At 36.0% G+C, this 18,578-nt stretch overlaps 1 protein-coding gene across 1 annotated transcript; it reads left to right on the top strand.

Annotated features, from left to right (window-relative positions):
• Positions 1-1,850: 1,850 nt before the first annotated feature.
• On the top strand, positions 1,851-16,751 carry LOC120316628 (cell surface A33 antigen-like; the record flags this gene model as incomplete). The annotated part of the gene is made up of 6 exons (XM_039362415.1): positions 1,851-2,024; positions 3,308-3,518; positions 4,615-4,779; positions 9,745-9,855; positions 11,319-11,442; positions 15,313-16,751. Coding segments are annotated over 6 exons (888 nt in total), but the record flags the coding sequence as incomplete, so codon positions are not given.
• Positions 16,752-18,578: the final 1,827 nt, after the last annotated feature.

Raw genomic sequence — 18,578 nt, 5'->3', positions numbered from 1 at the left:
TTAAACAGATTATCCCAAATGTGGGTTCAAACTGGCATACAGTATTGAAATAATTAGTCATGCTTGAAGATGATCTTTAGAGAGCTCAAGACAGGGAATGGCGCAACTATCCTGGGTCTTCTGGGTTTCCCAGTGGCTTTTAATTCTATCGATCATGGTATTGTTCTGGACCTGCTTCAGATATCAATACAAAGGCACTGTATTGTGGTGGTCCTCCTCCTCTCCTATGGCCAGTCCCAGTTGGTGTTGTGGTGGGGAGGAGGTTGAATCCTAGGCCCCTGCACTGATCGGTCTTTCATCTCGTCTCTTTAACATGTACACCACTGTTTCCCAACGTTGGCAAATTCCAAGTGTATGGATCTCAATGCCCAGAATTCTCAACAATAACTATACTGGCTATGGAATTCTGGGATTTAAAGTTAATACTTCTTGAAATTGCCAAGGCAGGGATATACTGATCTACATGAAACCACTAGGTGATGTCATTCAATGGCATGCAGTACAATATCATCTGTAGACTAATGATAGACAGAAATGCAGTACATGCCGTCTCCAAACCAGAGAGTTGATGGAGGCTGTGAGGCTCTGGATAACTTCAATTCAACCCTGGCAAGAGGGAGTGGTTTTAGGACTTGGGCCCCCCAGCATCTGGGGATGTGTCATCTTTGATTCTGGATGAGATTCCACTCTCCTGGACTGAGATGATAAACGATTAGGGGGTCTTCCTGGATAACTCCTGCTTGAAGAGTAAGTAACACTTGTGGCTAAAGGAAGCTCTCCACAGATTCATCTTGTGTGCCAATTGTACCTTTTCTTGCCTTGCTCACAACCAGTCACACCTTGATCATGTCCCATTTCATTTATTGCAATGCACTCTACATGGGTGTTCCCTTGAACATCACCTATCTCAGAATACAATGCTGCATGTAGCGCACAGCGCTCTGTAATGGAATGTGGGAATGATCTTGGGAGATGGGGGTGGGGGAGAGATACTGCCTTGGAAACATCAGATGTACTAGAAAGCCTGTAGTTGCATAAAGAAGCTCAGGAATGATCCTTCCTAAGTTATCAGGAAGTTAAAAGAGACTTGCAAGAGTCCGTTAATGTAGTGTTACAATAAATAGAATTAGCTCATCTGGTCTGTTTCCTGTCTGAGCCACCTGGGAAGGCTGATATGTTCCCAGATTGTCCCACATTACATTATATTACAAGGGCTACACAGGTTTCCAGTTTTCTTCCAGGTGTAATTCAAGTTGCTGTCTTTCATGGGACAAAGTTATTTGTGGGGTTTTGCCTCTTCCTGATAGGATCTGCCCATCCCATCAGATTGGATAAGGTAGTACACTTCAGGTACCTTTCCTGAAATGCTGGCCTATGGCAGGATCTAGAAACCTGCCTTTTCTGAGGGAGCCTCTATCTTGTGGAACTCCCATCGCCTGGACAATCCAGGAGGCCCTCACCGTTTAGTCTTCCAAAAGGCCATCAAGACTTGGCGTTTTTACTCAATCACTGAAGTAAAATAATGGTATCTGTTGAAGGTTATTGTGGCATCTGGGTTTTTAATTTTTTGCTTTATTTGTTTTTTGTTGTGAGCCTCCCAGAATTATGTTTAAAATCTTTTAAATAAATAGATTTAATTAGATGTATAATTAGTTGGTAATTTTGTAGTGGGTATTTTAATAGTAGTGTCTATTCAAAAGCTGGTTTTCCTTCAAAGACTTTGTTTCTGTTCATTTTTCCTGTTTTCTTAATGCTTTGGAGGGAAGGTGTTCAGGAATACAAAATTTATAAAGCAGTTTTTCCAGTCATGATAATAGAGGTATATCTGACCTTTCTGTTTCTCTCTGTGTATATCTTTGCCAGTGGTAGCAGCTGTTCACGTCATTTCAGGATCAGGATCTTCAAAGGCAGTGCAAGCGATAAGAGGAGAGAATGCCACTCTACCATGCACCTTCAAAATTACTTCTACAGAGACACTAGAACATATCTCTTGGAAAGGAAGGTCTTTGGGAAACAACATTACAGTAAGATATATGCATATGCATTTGTGGGGAAAGTATGATGTCTGAGTGAGAAAATACAGTAAATGTTTTAAGATTCTGAGAATCTTTTCTTACCATTATTAATAACTAAAGCAAGTTCCTATAAGCGGAAGTATATTTTAGATAACCTAGTACCATATTACATAGAGGCTGACAAAGCAAAGACTGTTCTCAGTTAATGCTTAGAAACAATTGGAAATCAATACAGTTGATCCAGGTCTGCAGAGTTACCCTCTTAAAAGTGCATGCTAAACACTGGTCTGGCAACTACTTCTTTTCAGTAGTTGACTTGTCCAAAATCTGTTCCAGCTTCATTCCATGTAGAGTACATGATAATTAATTGAAATAACTGACCAGTGGGCATGAATCCCTGATCCCTGAAAATTATATGTCTAGAACAGTTGAAGTCTACGAGTCATAAAAGAGCCAAGGTTGCCTACCCCTGGTCTAGAGTAATAAGCTATGGCTTTCCCAGTAGTAATGTATGGCTGTGGGAGTTGGATCATAAGGAAGGATGAGTGCTGAAGAATTTAAAATTGTGGTGTTGGAAAAAAACTCTTGAGACCCCCTTGGACTGCAGGAAGATCAAATCAGTCAATCCAAAAGGAAATCAACCCTGACTATTCTTTCGAAAGATAGATATTGAAGCTGAAGCTCAAATACTTTGGCTGCCATGTAAGAAGAGAGGGCTCATTGGAAAAGACCCCAAATGTGGGGAAAGATTGAAGTCAAAAGGAGAAGGGTATGGCAGAGGATGAGATGTTCTTTTGTTAACATCTTCACCTTCTGTTTACTAATCTTAAAACTTGCCAATGCACAAAATTCTTTTCACTTATCCATTAATAATTCTATTCCCTTTTAAGGATCTTTCAGAACCAATACCCAAACCATCTGCAAAAACTTTTGGTGATCTCTTTTTAATTTTTATGCCCACGATGCTCTCTTGTTTTATGTCTCTATTCAACATTTCAAGAACTAAAGTAAGAGACAGGATAATGGCTCTCTTGCCTTATTCCTTTTTGTATCTTACATGGTTTAGTTAAATCTCCATTAACAATTACTTGTGGTTTCTGGGAAATATAAATAGATTTTACTTTTAAATTTTGTTCGATATCACCATAATCATTACTTTTTTAAAAAGATAAGTTGAGAGGGCAAAAAGCCTAGAGGGTAGCAAGAGCAGTGCCCACTGTGTTTGTTTATGCTTTAGCAGAACAGTGGGAATCTCACTGCTACACTAACATGTACCCTTCTTTCTTATCTAGGGAGAATTTGCTAGGAAGCTGTCTAATGGTACTGAAAAATATCTAACACCTTACCAAGGTCGTGTAAGATTCTCTAACAATTTTAAAAATGGTGATGCTAGAATTACGCTTGATGAGGTGACCATGCAAGACAATGGAACTTATGAATGCTTAATCGAGATAAAAGATGTATTCCCTTCAAGAAGTGTTGACGTAGAACTTTTGGTCCTTGGTAAGGCATTCACGCCTTTGTATTACTGCCAGCCAAATATTTTAATTCAAGAGTATGTACAGTAAACAGGAAGCGCTGCCCGCAGTTAGTCTGAAACACTTTCTTCAATAATTCAGTGTGGAATATAATAGACACACACTGTTGTGTATATTGTAAAATTTTGTACAGTGCAGGGGTGTAGACTGTATTCTAATACTTGAGAAGCAGTACTGATGACACTTGAGTGTTTTAGCCAGTTTTGCTATTTAATTGAAATAATCAAGAAGGCAGATGAACCCAGTTTGTCTTTTGTGAAGATTTCTAGAATGTACAATGTCTCAGAAGAGGACTTTCCCATCATTTGCTAAATCACTTTTTAACTGGAAGTGCTGGTGAAAGAATTTCAGACATGTTCTAGAACTGTGGTGGCGAACCTATGGCATGTGTGACACAGGTGGCACGCAGAGCCCTCTCTGTGGGCATGCGCGCCATCGCCCCAATCTGGGTTTTATAAAACCTTTTCACTTTAGGCCTCTGCTGCCATGTGCAAAAAAAAAAGGTTCAATCAATCAATCAATTTCAATTTCTCACGGGAAAAAAAAAAGTCTTGCAAAGTTGGAATTGATTGATTGAACTTTTTAGTCCCGCCCAATCTGCCATTACCACTGAAGCCATGCTCACCCAAAGGCCCATGCCCGCCCAATTGGCCACACCCATCCAATGGGCCACACCCATCCAATGGACCATGCTCACCTGGCACCCGACTATACATAAGTGGGTTATAAGTTGCAGTTTGGGCACTCAGTCTCTAAAAGGTTCACCATCACTGTTCTAGAAACATGGGCAATGTCATCAAAATGTGGCATTTCCCCCATTTTTATATAAGCATACGTCTGTATGAACAAGCTAAACAGGGAAGATAAATTGCATCTCTCTAACAAAAAATATTATTTCTTATAAATGGATTTGAAGAACTAGAATTACTAGTAGGCTTAAAATTTAAAGACTAGGGATGGGATATGTGTGTGTGTGTGTGTGTGTGTGTGTGTTGATGCGTCTCTCCTTATGTTACTGAACCTGTTCATGGTTATTGTTTTTTTCTCATCTCTTTTTCCAGTGCGTCCATCCAGTCCAGTGTGCAACATTATTGGAAACCCAGAATATGGTCAAAATATTAACCTGACTTGCAATTCTGTAGAAGGATCCCCGAAACCTGAATATACCTGGGAAAGTTATGATATACAGAATCAAAGCCGGCCACTTGAAGGAAAAGCCCTAGGAGGTATACTCTTACTTCTCATTAATATAAATTAAATTTTTTACTTTCATTTTGTATTATTTTAAGTCTGTCTTCATCATTAAAATGAGGATGGTCATTTGAATTTCTTTAAAATAGTTTTCTGTATGGAAAAAAAGTATGACACAGTATGTTCTTTACTCATGCAAAAGCCACCTGGAACATATTTTATCCTCTGCCTTAAAAGAACTTTTAAAATGTGAATGACAATCAGTGGTTTGCTAAACGTTTGACTTGAGCATCCATTGTTTTGATACAGCTAGCTGAGTCTGCAGGGCCAATTTCATTCATAACTTTAGAGCTTCCCAATTTATGGGAAATAAATGGTGGTTTTAAAGGAATTTTAGAGATAACCATTTCTAAATATTAATGATAGGAACTTTTTATCTACAACCAACTTTGTTTAAGCCCCACTTCTGCAAGTTACAAAAATAAGCCAAAATGATATTGCTGCAGGATGAGAAAGAAAGAGAGGCTTTGCTAATGAGTACCCTTCTTTTAATTACTGAAGACTACATGTGTTTAAAAAACAAAACAAAATAGCTTTCTGTCTTTCCTGAGCATTTCTATGATGCCTTTATTTTTCCTGTAGTTCTCCACTATTCATTTCCTTTTAGGACAGTATGGTATATAATGATGCAGAAATGAGTAACTCAACATTCCATCTGTAAGGTCTCATTTCTTTCCAATGGAAGGTTGTTCCATGCTCACAATCATTCTATTCCCATAGCAATTCAGAATAATTGCTTGGTTCTCGTTCCATCGCAATTAAAACAAGTACTTTAATGTCTGTTCCTTGCTCTTTCAAAAATTTTGATAAAGGATCAATGACCAACCATCATGCATTAATTTTATTACAAGTAAAAGTATTCACTAATTGCCAGGAAGTAAGAGCATGCATGATTAAAATCTCACAATATTAAATTGAAGTAATATTCATTTACATGACTGGTATCATAAATAAACGCTGTTAGAATATCTATAATTTTGAAGCCAAAATGTGTGAGCTTGGCTACTTGGGTAGAAGAAAACATTGGACTTTGCTGATACAGACATTATTGTCAAATGAGGCAACATCTCATTCAAAAATGTTAGGGCTCACTTTGGGGAAGGAAATCACAAACAGTTAAATGTAATGGCATTTTATATATTAAATCTGTGTTCTACATCCGTTTTGAATGTGAGGCCCAAGGCTCTTATTGGAAGGAATGAAACCATGTCAATTTCCTGCAGTTTGTGATTTCTCTCTATCAAATATCTCGTTAATTTGATACTCTCTCAGCTAGACTGAGAGACAGACCATCTCACCAAGGAAAAATTATTCATTTTCTTTGACCCTTATGTTATCATATTTCTTCAACTGCACAGTTGAAAGAGCTGTCAGCCATATTATTAGACCAAATGAGAGCTCGTGTGACACATTCTGGGAGATAGCAAGCTTGTATAGTTTCCCATAACACGCCACATGAGCCTAACATTAGCTTTACTGTATGATACTTAGTATGACATGATACTTGGCTTACTGTAGCTGGAAAATGCTATCCTGTTATATAATATTCTGTAAACTGAAATATACTGATAATTGAAGGTGAAATAAAAGAGGACACCATCTTGTTTAACACAACAGGCCTTGGACAAAATCTGACACCAACACTATAATGAATAGAAAAGGGAAGATAGCTTTTATCCTGGAAAATATCAAATAAAGCCTTGATTAGACTTTACTGGGTTGGGAAAGAAAATATATTAGCAATGTATACTTGCTGTACACCAGATAGACCTATAGATGGTAGCATCAGATCAGAAAATCTTCCCTAAATGCTAATAAATTACTTGTATAGCATTGTTTATTTCTTTTTCTTTTATTCTCCTTTTTCTTATAAAACAGTATCTGTAAATTTACAGTATAGAAGAAGAATAAAGATTGTCTAATCTCTCTGTCTGTTTTTCTATTTAAATGTTATTCATATGACTGAAATAGAAACAGTATATAAAGTATAAATATTCACATAAAAACACAAAAATTGAGCAAGCAACAACTTCAAATTGTTTGGTCAATATGCTTTATTTACAAATGACTTATTGTACTTCTTTACTGTTCGTTTGTAGGAGTTCGTTGTGCAATATGTAATAAAATAAAGCATACTATAACTCGTTTTAGAGCTATGTAAAAAGCCTACAATATAAAACAATATTGTAAAAACAGTATAAAAGTCTACAGAGAATACAGCACAACTGATAAACTAAAAAAATTAAAAGAAGCAGTAAATAATGGCGTAAAAATAAAAGAATGCAATCATAATAATAAGAAACATAGCATAGATTACAATAAAATATTAAAGGAAATAATTTATGTATAATATATTTCCTCCTCAAATGGAGGATTCCAAGTTAATGCTTTCTTATCAATATGTGCAGATTTTCTATACTCGTCTTTTATTGCACACAATTTTTATTGCTGCTTCTTCACTCAATCACTCTTCTCCATTGCATGATGCTTGAGTCCAAAGTTTTACATGAAAAGGAAATTCCCCCTTATTTATTCATTCATTCTGTTTGAATGTGCAGTTTTCATTCTGTTCAGGGGCTGATTTTACAAACCAGCCTACCTGATTCAAAAACAGGTCTTCATACTGCAATGTACAAATGGCTTGACTGGGTATTTGTGGAGATTCAAGTTGCTATTATGGGAGACATTTCTTGCAATATTTCAAAGTTAGATTACAATTTATTCCTTATCCTATGGTCAAGAGAAGAATTACTAAATGCATGGAAAATGATCAGATTCATGGCATTTAACTAATTTAAATTATTAATTTAATTGTAGTCTTTGATCCAGGTCTATTTACTTCCTAGTGCATGATCCCCAGCACAACACTGAAAGCTAAGTACTGTTCCTGAACTATTTAGAATATGCATTGTATAGCATATTACAGCTTTTTTGTTCGGCAAATAAAGAAACATTTAAAATATTATTAGGAATGAAGCTTAGAAATTTCTATATAACATATCATTTCATATCTATGCCTCCTGCTCTTCCAGGTAAAGCAAATATCATATACAGTCTCTTCTCCATTTATTGTTATAGTCAAGGTAATCCCATGAAGGAGAAAGAAATAGTGCTCAATCACCCATAGCATGTCATGGATGATTTTCAACCTTGACTTATGGATATTAATCTCGCTTCTCAATCACTACGCTACAATGTCAATCTATGTTAAGATACAGATAGGTATTCAAGAAGACGAGATCTGCTGAGGGCCCACTTTCAACTGCCGAAGTCACTGCTACTGCTCCCTTTGATTATCATTGCATTTCTCTTGTCACATCCCCCCCCCCCAAAAAAAGGCAGCATTGTAACAAGAGTAAGATGAAACACTTTCTTAAACACATTTTTCTGTCTTGAGGGGTATACAGTTTAGATAAGAAGGAGGGAGCATGTGAATAAGCAGTGGGGAAGGAACTTGGAAAAAATCCACTAAAGACATCTTGTCTGAAATTTCTTCAAAACTGGCAGCCAATACTGCCATCATGGCTTTCATCCAAACGCTTATAGCATAAGCACGCATCCATAAAAATGTCCTCTCTCATCAGTATGCTATGATTTTAAAATGTTGATTCCCACAAACAATGAAATTCTTTAGAAAGATGGAGAAAATTTTGCAGATGATAAGATCATCTTTGCCTAACCTGCATAGATCCTTGCTAGCCCAATATAATTTTCAGGCAGATGGCTTTGCTGGGATATTAGCTGTGTTCTATTACTAAAGGTTTATTAATGGATTCAGCATATTAGTCACATGCACTACACCAAGTCTGTTTACAATTTATTTCACAGAGAATGCTAAGCTTTGTACAAATTTCACTAAAAGGTCTCACCTGCATTTTATATTTGCAATAGTTAAAAATATGTTATTTCTAGATTTGTGAAAATATAATTCCTTATCTGCAAATAAATCAGAAGGACAAGAAATCAATTTGTATGTTTGAAAATTAAAGCAAAAGTCATATACAGTTTTGAACCACAGTTGCTATTACAGTTAGTGAATAGCTATCTGAGTTCTAATTATTATTATGTTCTTTTACATAGTACATCCTTTAATACATTACTTTCCCTGAAGGATTTAATATACCATGCACACTTATAAACCTTGGTTTACCAATCATAATGGCTGTGCTTGCACATTATATTCAGTCAAAAGTAAATGAACCATGTCATGAGACTTTCCCATTGTGCTGAGTTAAAGTACTGCCCACCAATCTTTGAGTAGGGATAAAATTATACTGGTATGAAATCTATTTTCTTTTTGCTATACTAAGTCTCTTGACTCTGTTCCCACTTACTGCCAGTCATCTAACTTCTCCCAAAGATAATTGGTGACAAAACCTGACAGATTTTATATACCTTTAGGCTGTCCTTGGATTGTGTTCAAATAAGGTGTGTATCTGTGTGAGGGGAATGTTACTTTAAGAGTGATAGCAGTAAGGATGACTTGAACCTGACTTTTTTTCCTGCGGAAAAGAGGGAGATGTCATCCAGAATCATCAGAAAAAGATGTTGCCAGGACATTGATGTCATGATTAGGTGTGGAAGGGGAAGGAACAATACACAATGTGTGAACCCAGCCCCTGGTTGTTTATAGGGTATTTTCTCTTCGCTTAACTTATCATTGAAAATAAAACTGGGACAAGACTACATTATATGACTTCTTGACTTCTTAGCTGGTGTGCTAAAAGATTTTAGAAGGATTGCAAATGAGGTCAACAAACATAGCAATTGAACTTCATTATTAGGATTCCTTGAATCATGTTTTATGGGGTTATACATCTGCTGTGAGATCATCATGCTAAACTGACTTTATATATGGTAAAGTAAGAAATAGTGAAAAAAAATATTTTTCTGCTTGAACTTTGCTATGTGATTGGACCATTTTTCTTGTTTTCTACCAGGAGTGCTAATGCTGAACAACGTTTCTATAAACACCACCGGATACTACATCTGCCTTTCCCAGAACATTGTTGGAGAGAACAAATGCAATATCACGGTTATTATTCGACCTCGTAAGTGTTTGGAGATGCTTGGAAGGAGTAGAATAAAATAGAAGAGAATACCACATGGATAAAATAAGCCCATAAGTTTTTTTAGATCAGGCAGAATAGCTCACAATAAGAATTACATGTTTTACTGGCAGTTGCCTTCTGGAGTGCTCTCCTACAATTAAGCACAGACTCTTGCTCATTCACTTTTTACAGGCCTTCCTAGATGACATTATCAGACCATCCTCTATTTATGTTTTGTCCACAGCAGAGCTCTTTTTCTGCCTCTAAGAGGTATATTTTGTGGTATTTATGGTTATATGTTATGTAGGTGAGCCAATTACACATCTTTGAGCCATAACAGACTTTCCCTAATTAAAAAAAAATACTTGTAAATGGTTTAACTTTTTTTGTTTGTTTCAGCCTATACTTATTCTGGAGTACTAATATAAGTGATGAAATATAGCTTTTAAAAAGAAGTTTAACCCAAAACATTTTTCAAATTGTGGGGTTTTTTTCATCATGGGGAAAAAAGGGAGCTATTTTATTGTTTGCTTCTACTTTTTCACTAAACTAAACAACTGTGCAGTGGCTCCACAATTAAGGACATGTCAGCACATTTAGTAACTGTCTGAAGAAGGTATTGTCAGATGAAAAGTCTAGATGCATTTTGTCTGTGCAACCTATTATGTTCCATCTACCAGAATGCCAATGAACAAAATGGAATGCATAAACAAAAAGATTTGGCTCTAGATTCTGTTCAATTAACTTCTTTATCAAGGGCAGTTTATAGCAGTCTCTCAGCTCCCATTATAAATAATGACAAAAATTCCTGGCCACTATGATACTGGAAGTACAGTGAAAAAAAATCATATTTTAAAAATGATATGGAAGATTCCAATCATGCCCACATGTCAACTTTCTTCCCTAACTTCATTTCACCCATTTTAAATATTTCTCACCTGGTCTGGTATTAATTAAATGATTCTCTGTGTTTAAAAGTAAAAGATAAATTCTGTCACTCTTGTATTTCCTCCCTTTATTAAGGTAGAGCAGCGTTTCTCAAACCTGGGAACTTCAAAATGTCTGGATTTCAAATGCCAGAATTCAACTTTCAGAATTTTGGGGGTTGACATCCACATTTTAAAAAATGCAGTAGAATAGGGGTCCCCATTCAAAATCCGGCTACAGAAGCGACAGGTGAACAGCATTGCTGGCTGTGGAATTCTGGGAGTTGAAGTCCACATGCCTTAAAATTGTCAAGGTTGAGAAACACTGCTCTACACCCAAGCAAACCGTACCCTGAGTTTTTATTCTTTTTGTGGAAAGTTCTGCTGCTTAATTACTCAACTTTCTTTAGTACTCTGCTGATATTCAGGAGAATATTTTTAAACATGTTCAAATCCTTAACAAATGTCTTTTCCAAAACACAGCAGAAGGGCTTATTGGTTCTGTGATAACTAACAGCTACTCTTTTCTTTCTACAGCATCCATGAACATTGCTCTTTATGCTGGGATCGTTGGTGGGATCCTTGCTGCTATCATTATCATAAGTGTTTTGGTTTATTGTTGTTGCTGTAGGAAATCAAAGAATCAGGACTATGAGGCAACGTGAGTGTCCTTTGGTAAAAAATGTGGGGGTGAGATGGGATAGGAAGAGAGAGAGAGAGACTGTCTATTTTAGAGGCAGGGTATAAATTTCACACCTAGTTTTTTTTCCCTTAAGATTATTTGCAGCACTGTTCACAGTTGGGCTAAATAAAGCTTAGTAATGTCAGTATGGCTTGTAATAATGGGAAATTTGCATATTGTGAATTAAAATTTAGCCAGTATTTTCCTGACTCTGACACTACCATATTATTCTATACCTACAGATTTGCTCATGCCTGATATAGCAAAACCAAGCACAGTCTTTCAGCACTTTCATCAAGTGCATTGTTAAAAACTATCTATGCATCTTTTCCTTTATAAATGATTGGTGGATTTTAATTCCCGTTCCATAAAACATTTTCTAGCTTTCAAGTATTCTTCTTAAAATTATACTATTCAGATGTAATATATTACTGCTTTATGGGGGGGGGCAGGAGGTGTAGTAATGATAAACCAATTGTTTGAGATAAATCTATTCTGCCAGGAAAAAAGCTATGACATCTAAAAGGAGAACGAATCAAATAAAAATAGTAATTTAGAAATTATTTTACAATATCATTCTTGAAGTTAGAAATAGATTTTTGAAAAGCACTTTTTATGCAGCTCTTAAAGGTTCTTAATTTAAGCAATTAAAGTAGTACCTGAGATCTTTCAGGTACATTCTGTGTTCCAAACAGTCCCCTTGTACATCAGGCTGAAAGGTCATTTCACTTTTGGCATATGGCCCTCAACATATTTGAAAAGCTTGGTCTGAGTGATAAATTTCCATTCTTTTAAAGCCAATTATAAAACTCCAGACTTTCTTTTAGCTTATTCTAGATAATATAAATATAACTGCTGAAAGACAATATTAAGAATATAGGAAAATCTTTCATTCTGTCACACTGAAATTTATCAGATAACAACGTATTTAGTTATTGTTTGGAATAGAAATTACTCGCCGCTCCCTACTTTTTAGAATTGGCAAACCACTTGGTAACACATACTTCTCATTAAGTAGTCCCAAGCCACTTTGAAGGTTTCAGATTTTAACAATTACCTAAAAAGTGTAGAATACATTTTTACCTTTTGCACATTTGGATATGCATGAGTTGCATAAATGAATTCATCAAACATCTTGAGTATATGAATACACCAAAAAAAATTTAACTACTTCTCCCCAGCCCCACCTCTCTATTCATTTTCTTGGCATGTTTCTAAGTAATCTGATTTAATTTATACAAGAGGCACACTGGTTAAATAAACAACAGAGAAAGACAGAAGAGCACAAAGGATCAAGAATTGCTTGACAGATAAACAATATAAAGCAAAATAAACACAAGAAAAAAAAAATTTGTATAGCACATTTGATTGAATTAAGGAAACTGAAATGATTAATTTAATGTTTTCTTAATAGTGACATATCTACTTTTTAATGCTTGTCCAAGAGAGAACTACTTAAGAAGTATTGGCCTTGGAACTGCAAACTTAATTGTAGCTTTCTTTTTACCAAGTCCCTCTGAATACAGGATTTAGTTACAGCAAATTAAATTGCCAAATTGGTTTGGCAATTCCAGTTCTGCAATAAGCAGAATGAGTCCGGTAGCATCTTTTCAAAATAACACATTTTATTTTAAGATATAAGCTTTTGTGAGCTGCAGCTCACTTAATCAGATGCATGCAGTGGTTTAACTTATTTTATTTTAAAATACAGTGGGATGAAGTGGGAGTGTAGAGAAATACTGCATCATCAGCTTATTTACAGTAACTGCTCTCTCTCTCACTCGTTTGTGCTGGTAAAGCTTCTTTGTTCTAAAACTGCTACTTTGAGATCTGTAATGGAATGTTTCATGAGATTAAAATGTTTTGCTACTACTTTGTCCTTGTTTTGAATCCCGATATCAAATTTGTGTCTGTAAATTATTTTGTGCAAAAGTGCTGGGGTTTGCGATGGTGCTACTTTATTAGTGTAGAGCAGTGTTTCTCAAACTTGGGAAGTTTAAGGTGTCTGGACTTCAACTGCCAGAATTCAACGGCCAGAATTTTGGTGTCCACATTTTTTTAAAGCTGCCAAGGTTGAGAACCAATATCACAGATATAAACATTTGGGCTTGTTGCAAATCCCAAAACTTCATACACAAAGTTAAAGGCATTTTTACATGTTCTTTTTCTAATGTGATATATGCCATTATTTGCCAGCAATACCCCTCTGGATTCTATGTAAGTCAAACAGGCCAAATTGAGTTTAAGTGCATCAACAGGTTTCAGGCTATCTCAGAAGGCCTAAACAAACACAATGGGCTTTGGACATATTACAAATGTTATTTCATAATATAGTTGTAATTTGACTCCTATGGAACTTTTACTTAAATAACTCCCACACCACTTCATCCCAGTGTATTATAAACTGTCAGTTAAAGCATTCGATATAGATAAAGACCCACTAAAGATCATATTTTCTATGGTTGTATGGTGGTCACATTTTTCCACTTTATCAAGATGGATACAGTGCTTAACTGTATTAAATGCCTTACAGAAGTCAGTGTGTACTACATCCACAGCATTCCTTTGGTCAACTAATTTAATCATCTCATCAAAGAAAGGAATATGATTTTTTTGGTATCACCTGTTTTTAATAGATCAATTTTACTTCTAGTAATCACTCTATTTGTTTCTAAGTGTTACAAACCCATTGCTTAATTATCTTGTCTAGAATTTTCCCAGGTATTAATGTCAAACTCATTGGTCTGTAGTTTCCTGGGCTCACTTCTCCCCACTTTCTTAAATATTTGGTTCTTTTCCTTTGTTCTCTAGGTTTTCTCAAATACTTTAGCTAGTGGCTACATCTCTCACTTCCTTGAACATCCTGAGATTTAATTCATCTAGCCCAGGAGACTTGAATTCATTCCACAGTACTAGCTATGTTACCAATTTTATACTTATTCTGATCTACATTTCTTGTCCACTCCTCACAATGCTACTTCTGACAATTTGGGCTGCTATTTCAATTTGTGCAATTGCAAAGTAAGAACTAAGCAAGTCAACTTTCTCTTTGTTGTCTGTCATCCTCTCGCCATCTCCTCCAACAAGTGGACCAGCTGTTTCCTTGACTTTCCTCTTCTTCTGGAGATAGCTAAAGGATTCTTTTTGTTTGTGATTTTTGGCATTGATAGCAAGCATGATCTTATGCTGAGCCTTAGATACCATCCTTGCAGATTCAGACCATTTCCTCATATTTTGCTTTTCTTATGTGGTCTTCTTTCCATTTGTCACACTTGTTCTTTTTGTTTCTCTCCTTTGTTTCTCTTTGTTTAGAAGATAATATTTGTAGCTCGGGGTTGGACTGTGTGCTCTTTGGTGGTTTCTGAGCTTGATTATTTTCTTGTTTCTTGTAAATATTTCATTACCAAAATAGGTAACATCATCAGTGCCATTATACCTAGTTTGGTAATGAAACATCTACAAAAAAACAATCTAGCTCAGAGACCACCAAGGACCGCAGAAACTGGTTTCATTAGGTGTCTCCTTCCTTGCCTGTCTCCACCCTCTTTGGTATTGATTGAGTTTGGAGCCTCAATTACCTAATATTTCAAGAATTTCCCAAACTATTACTCTGAATCTGAAAAGATGCTGCTAGACTCTATTTTTTTTGGCTACAATAGGCTAACAGAGCTGTCCTTCTAAATGTTCTTCAATAATGATTCTATGAGTTGATTATTGCAAACTATTCTAGCTTCTAGGTGATAGGCGCACCATAGAAGTTTAATAAATAAATAAGTGCAGTAATTATTATAACTATTTTTAATTAAAAAAACCATCCACTGAATTAATCCTTTTATGTTTAATTTTTAGGGAGACAGAAAATACATTCCAACCTAAACATGAGAATGTTGTAATCCGGGGACCTTCCAAAGAAGAGATTCAGGATGAAGAGGAAGAAAGGCTACAGATGTGATTTGTGTTTCAGTTGTCTAGACGCAAACACTTCCAAACCCTTCTTTCCAAAAGAAAGAAAGAGAAAAAAATGATTTATAATCAATATTACTTTTTATTCAATAAATGGGACTTTATGCATTGGGAGTAGGATGAAAATAGAGAATGAATAACCATGTAAAAGACACAGAAGGAGGAGGAGGAGGAGGAGGAAGAAGAGAAGGAGGCACAAAGCCGAATAAGAAAAGCTAAAATAAAAGGTACCTCAATTGCCAGGATCCTTCTCATCTGCTTGCTAGGAAGAAAAGAAAAGAAAACCTTTGGGAAGTGTTATCTTGTATCATGGATTTTATGCAAATTCTATATGCAGCAGATGAGAATTCTTCAACACTGACATTTTCTGCTATATTTGGAAAACAGAAGCAAAATTAAAGCCATCTCAGTTTCTATGGAATGCTTTTAGTATTATAAGACAAATATATAAAATCTACGGCCTCAGTTATGATTGGTTAGTTATCTTGCAGCATCTATGCACTGAATACTTGATAATCATTTGGTGGACATATTAGAGCCATTAGACTATGCTTGTTCCCCTGCTATTCCAGTAATGACGTATATTTGGAAAGATGTTGATTTCCCCTGAATTGTATATATTACTCTTGCTATATTTCACTATTTCACTATCACAGGTATCTATTGACCAATATGTGCCTCCTGTCGTGGTTCCGACAGATAGAGACAAATAAAGCAGAACTCTGAGGCTTGCAAATTCCTCAAAGAACATGTTTATTGATACAAAGTATCAGCACGTCAAAAGTGAAACCAAGTCTGAATAGACACATAACAATCCCTAATACAAAGTTAAGAAATCCCACCCCTAAAGCTATGCAAGCTACTATGTTCCCCCATTCATCTTCTTGGCGGCCTTTTCACGAAATGTCCAGCCTGCAGTCCTGGGAACAGCCGATGACCTTCGTTTCCACGGGAGAAAATCTGTTTAGTCTAGTGAAACACCTGGTAAACCCCCCTTCCTCCGTGCTATGTGTCAACCAAAAATGAGTAGGGAAAATCGCTGCAGCCATGCTCATTTTCAAAGTTGACACCTCCATTGTGCCTCCAACTGCCTCCATTATTTTGTTTCTGTGTTTCTATTTAAATAGCCATGCTCTCTTCTAATGCACATGCAACCACAAAGCACTTGTTTAGAAAGAAAACTATAAGTGCCTCTCCTGCTATTCAGAAATGTTTAATTTTCGCTTTTGTCTGCTAGCTTTTTTATGCTTTCTGCTAGCACTGCACCAGTGCAATTATACTGCTAACAATGATTTTATTTAAAAAATTAAAGAAAAGAAACTTAATTGCAGCTGGCTACAGCTTTGAATATATGGTCTATTAATAATTTTTATTCTAATAGTTTGCTATGTTTTGGAAGTTGATTTTTTTTTAACTTAAAATACTCCCTCGCTCTTAAATGTTGAGATATTTCAACACTAGTTAGCACTGTTAGCCACAGATCAGCCAAATGGGAACAGAATGCCTTGCCTAATTATTACATCATTATCTTTACTTTGTTAGAATGTAGGATTTAGTGAATATTTAGTAATATTTAGTGAATAGAATGGTTGCAGGAATTGGGTATCTGTAGTTTAATGAAAAGGCAACTAGGAATGACATGACAGCAATATTTGAAGGGCTGCCACAAAGAAAAGAGGGTCAACCTACACTCTAAAGCATCTGAAGGCAGGACAAGAAGCAATTGACGGAAACTACTGTAATCAAGGACAAAACCAACCTAGAACTAAGGAAAAATTTCCTGACAGTTGTAACAATTAATCAGTGGAATGACTTGCCTCCAGAAGTTGTGGGTGCTCCAACACTGGAGGTTTTTGAGAAGATATTGGACAACCATTTGTCTGAAATAGTATAAGGTTTCCTGTTTGAGCAGGGGGGTTGGACTAGAAGACCTCCAGGGTCCCTTCCAACTCTTATTCTGTTATTTTTATGGCACAGAATTCCTCACTATGAAAATATGTATGTTCATCAGTGATACCATGTCAAATATTACAAAATATCTAAAAATGTACACAATCTTTCAGAATCGATATTCAAATTATATTTGAACATTTCATTCCTTTTTTATTTGGCTTGCTTTGCACTGAAATACAATTAAAAATAATTTTGTAAACCAAGCAGAGAATTTGCAGTTCTGCTTTTAGGCGTGGGAGGAATAGCAGGACATTAATGCTCATAACAGGGCATCTCAAATTAACTGATGACATGAGACTGAAATACAGCCAAATGTCCAGTTGGACTCAATGGAACAAGCAGTTTTAAAGTTGGCATAGTATCATCTACATCCTATTAACTCAAAATTGATTCTCTCTCTCTCTTTCTCCCACACATACAATCTATTCAGGGGCTCCTGGGAAGAACTGGCAAGATTTGGCCAGTTTGGTCTGTCTGAGATACAGTAAGACAAGCCCCCTTCCCCTGTATATTTCCCACCTAGCACTCTTTCCTATGCTTGAGCATTCCTTAGTCCAATCCTCCGAAATCCCTCTCTTCAGGCCCCTTTCCATCTGAAATTGGGAGGAAGTGCCCAAAATCACCATGCTTTCAGTAATAGTTCCACTATCCAATCATCACAGAGGTAATATAGAGTCATTATGATAAAGACCACTGATTTTCTTATTCCCATAAAGTATTTCCAGCAACATGCAAAAATGCCAATCACTTTTTCATTATTATTAAATTTGTTTGCCACCCATCTCACCACAGAATGATTCTTTTACAAAAAATTAACATCTTTTTATTTTATTGTTCTTATAAATAAAAAGTTAAAAATATGGAGATCAAGTAAACATCAAAGAATATGATTTACCAAGACATTTTCACAGATGATCAGAGCCAGAAGCTCATCTCTTAACAGAAACTAAATATAGCATGGGGAAAATTCAGTGCCTATACCTTAATAATAGCCCAGACTTCATTTCTCCTATTGTCACAATAATCTGTACGGTAAGCAAGGGATGATCCAAGTCACGAGGAAATTAAGGGCTGGCTAAATAGCATTGCATTTCATTACCTGATCATCAATTAACATTGTTAATTCTCCAGAAAAAAAACTATCATAGAACATTGTTATTATGACAGCCCCAAAGAAGTGCCGATCAGCTGGAAAGTGG

Source organism: Crotalus tigris, unplaced genomic scaffold (genome assembly GCF_016545835.1).
Source record: "Crotalus tigris isolate CLP2741 ecotype Arizona unplaced genomic scaffold, ASM1654583v1 scf7180000019435.32059, whole genome shotgun sequence".
NCBI lineage: Eukaryota > Metazoa > Chordata > Lepidosauria > Squamata > Viperidae > Crotalus > Crotalus tigris.
The sequence above is the reverse complement of the archived record's forward strand: the minus strand, read 5'-3'. Positions and strand labels throughout refer to the sequence as shown.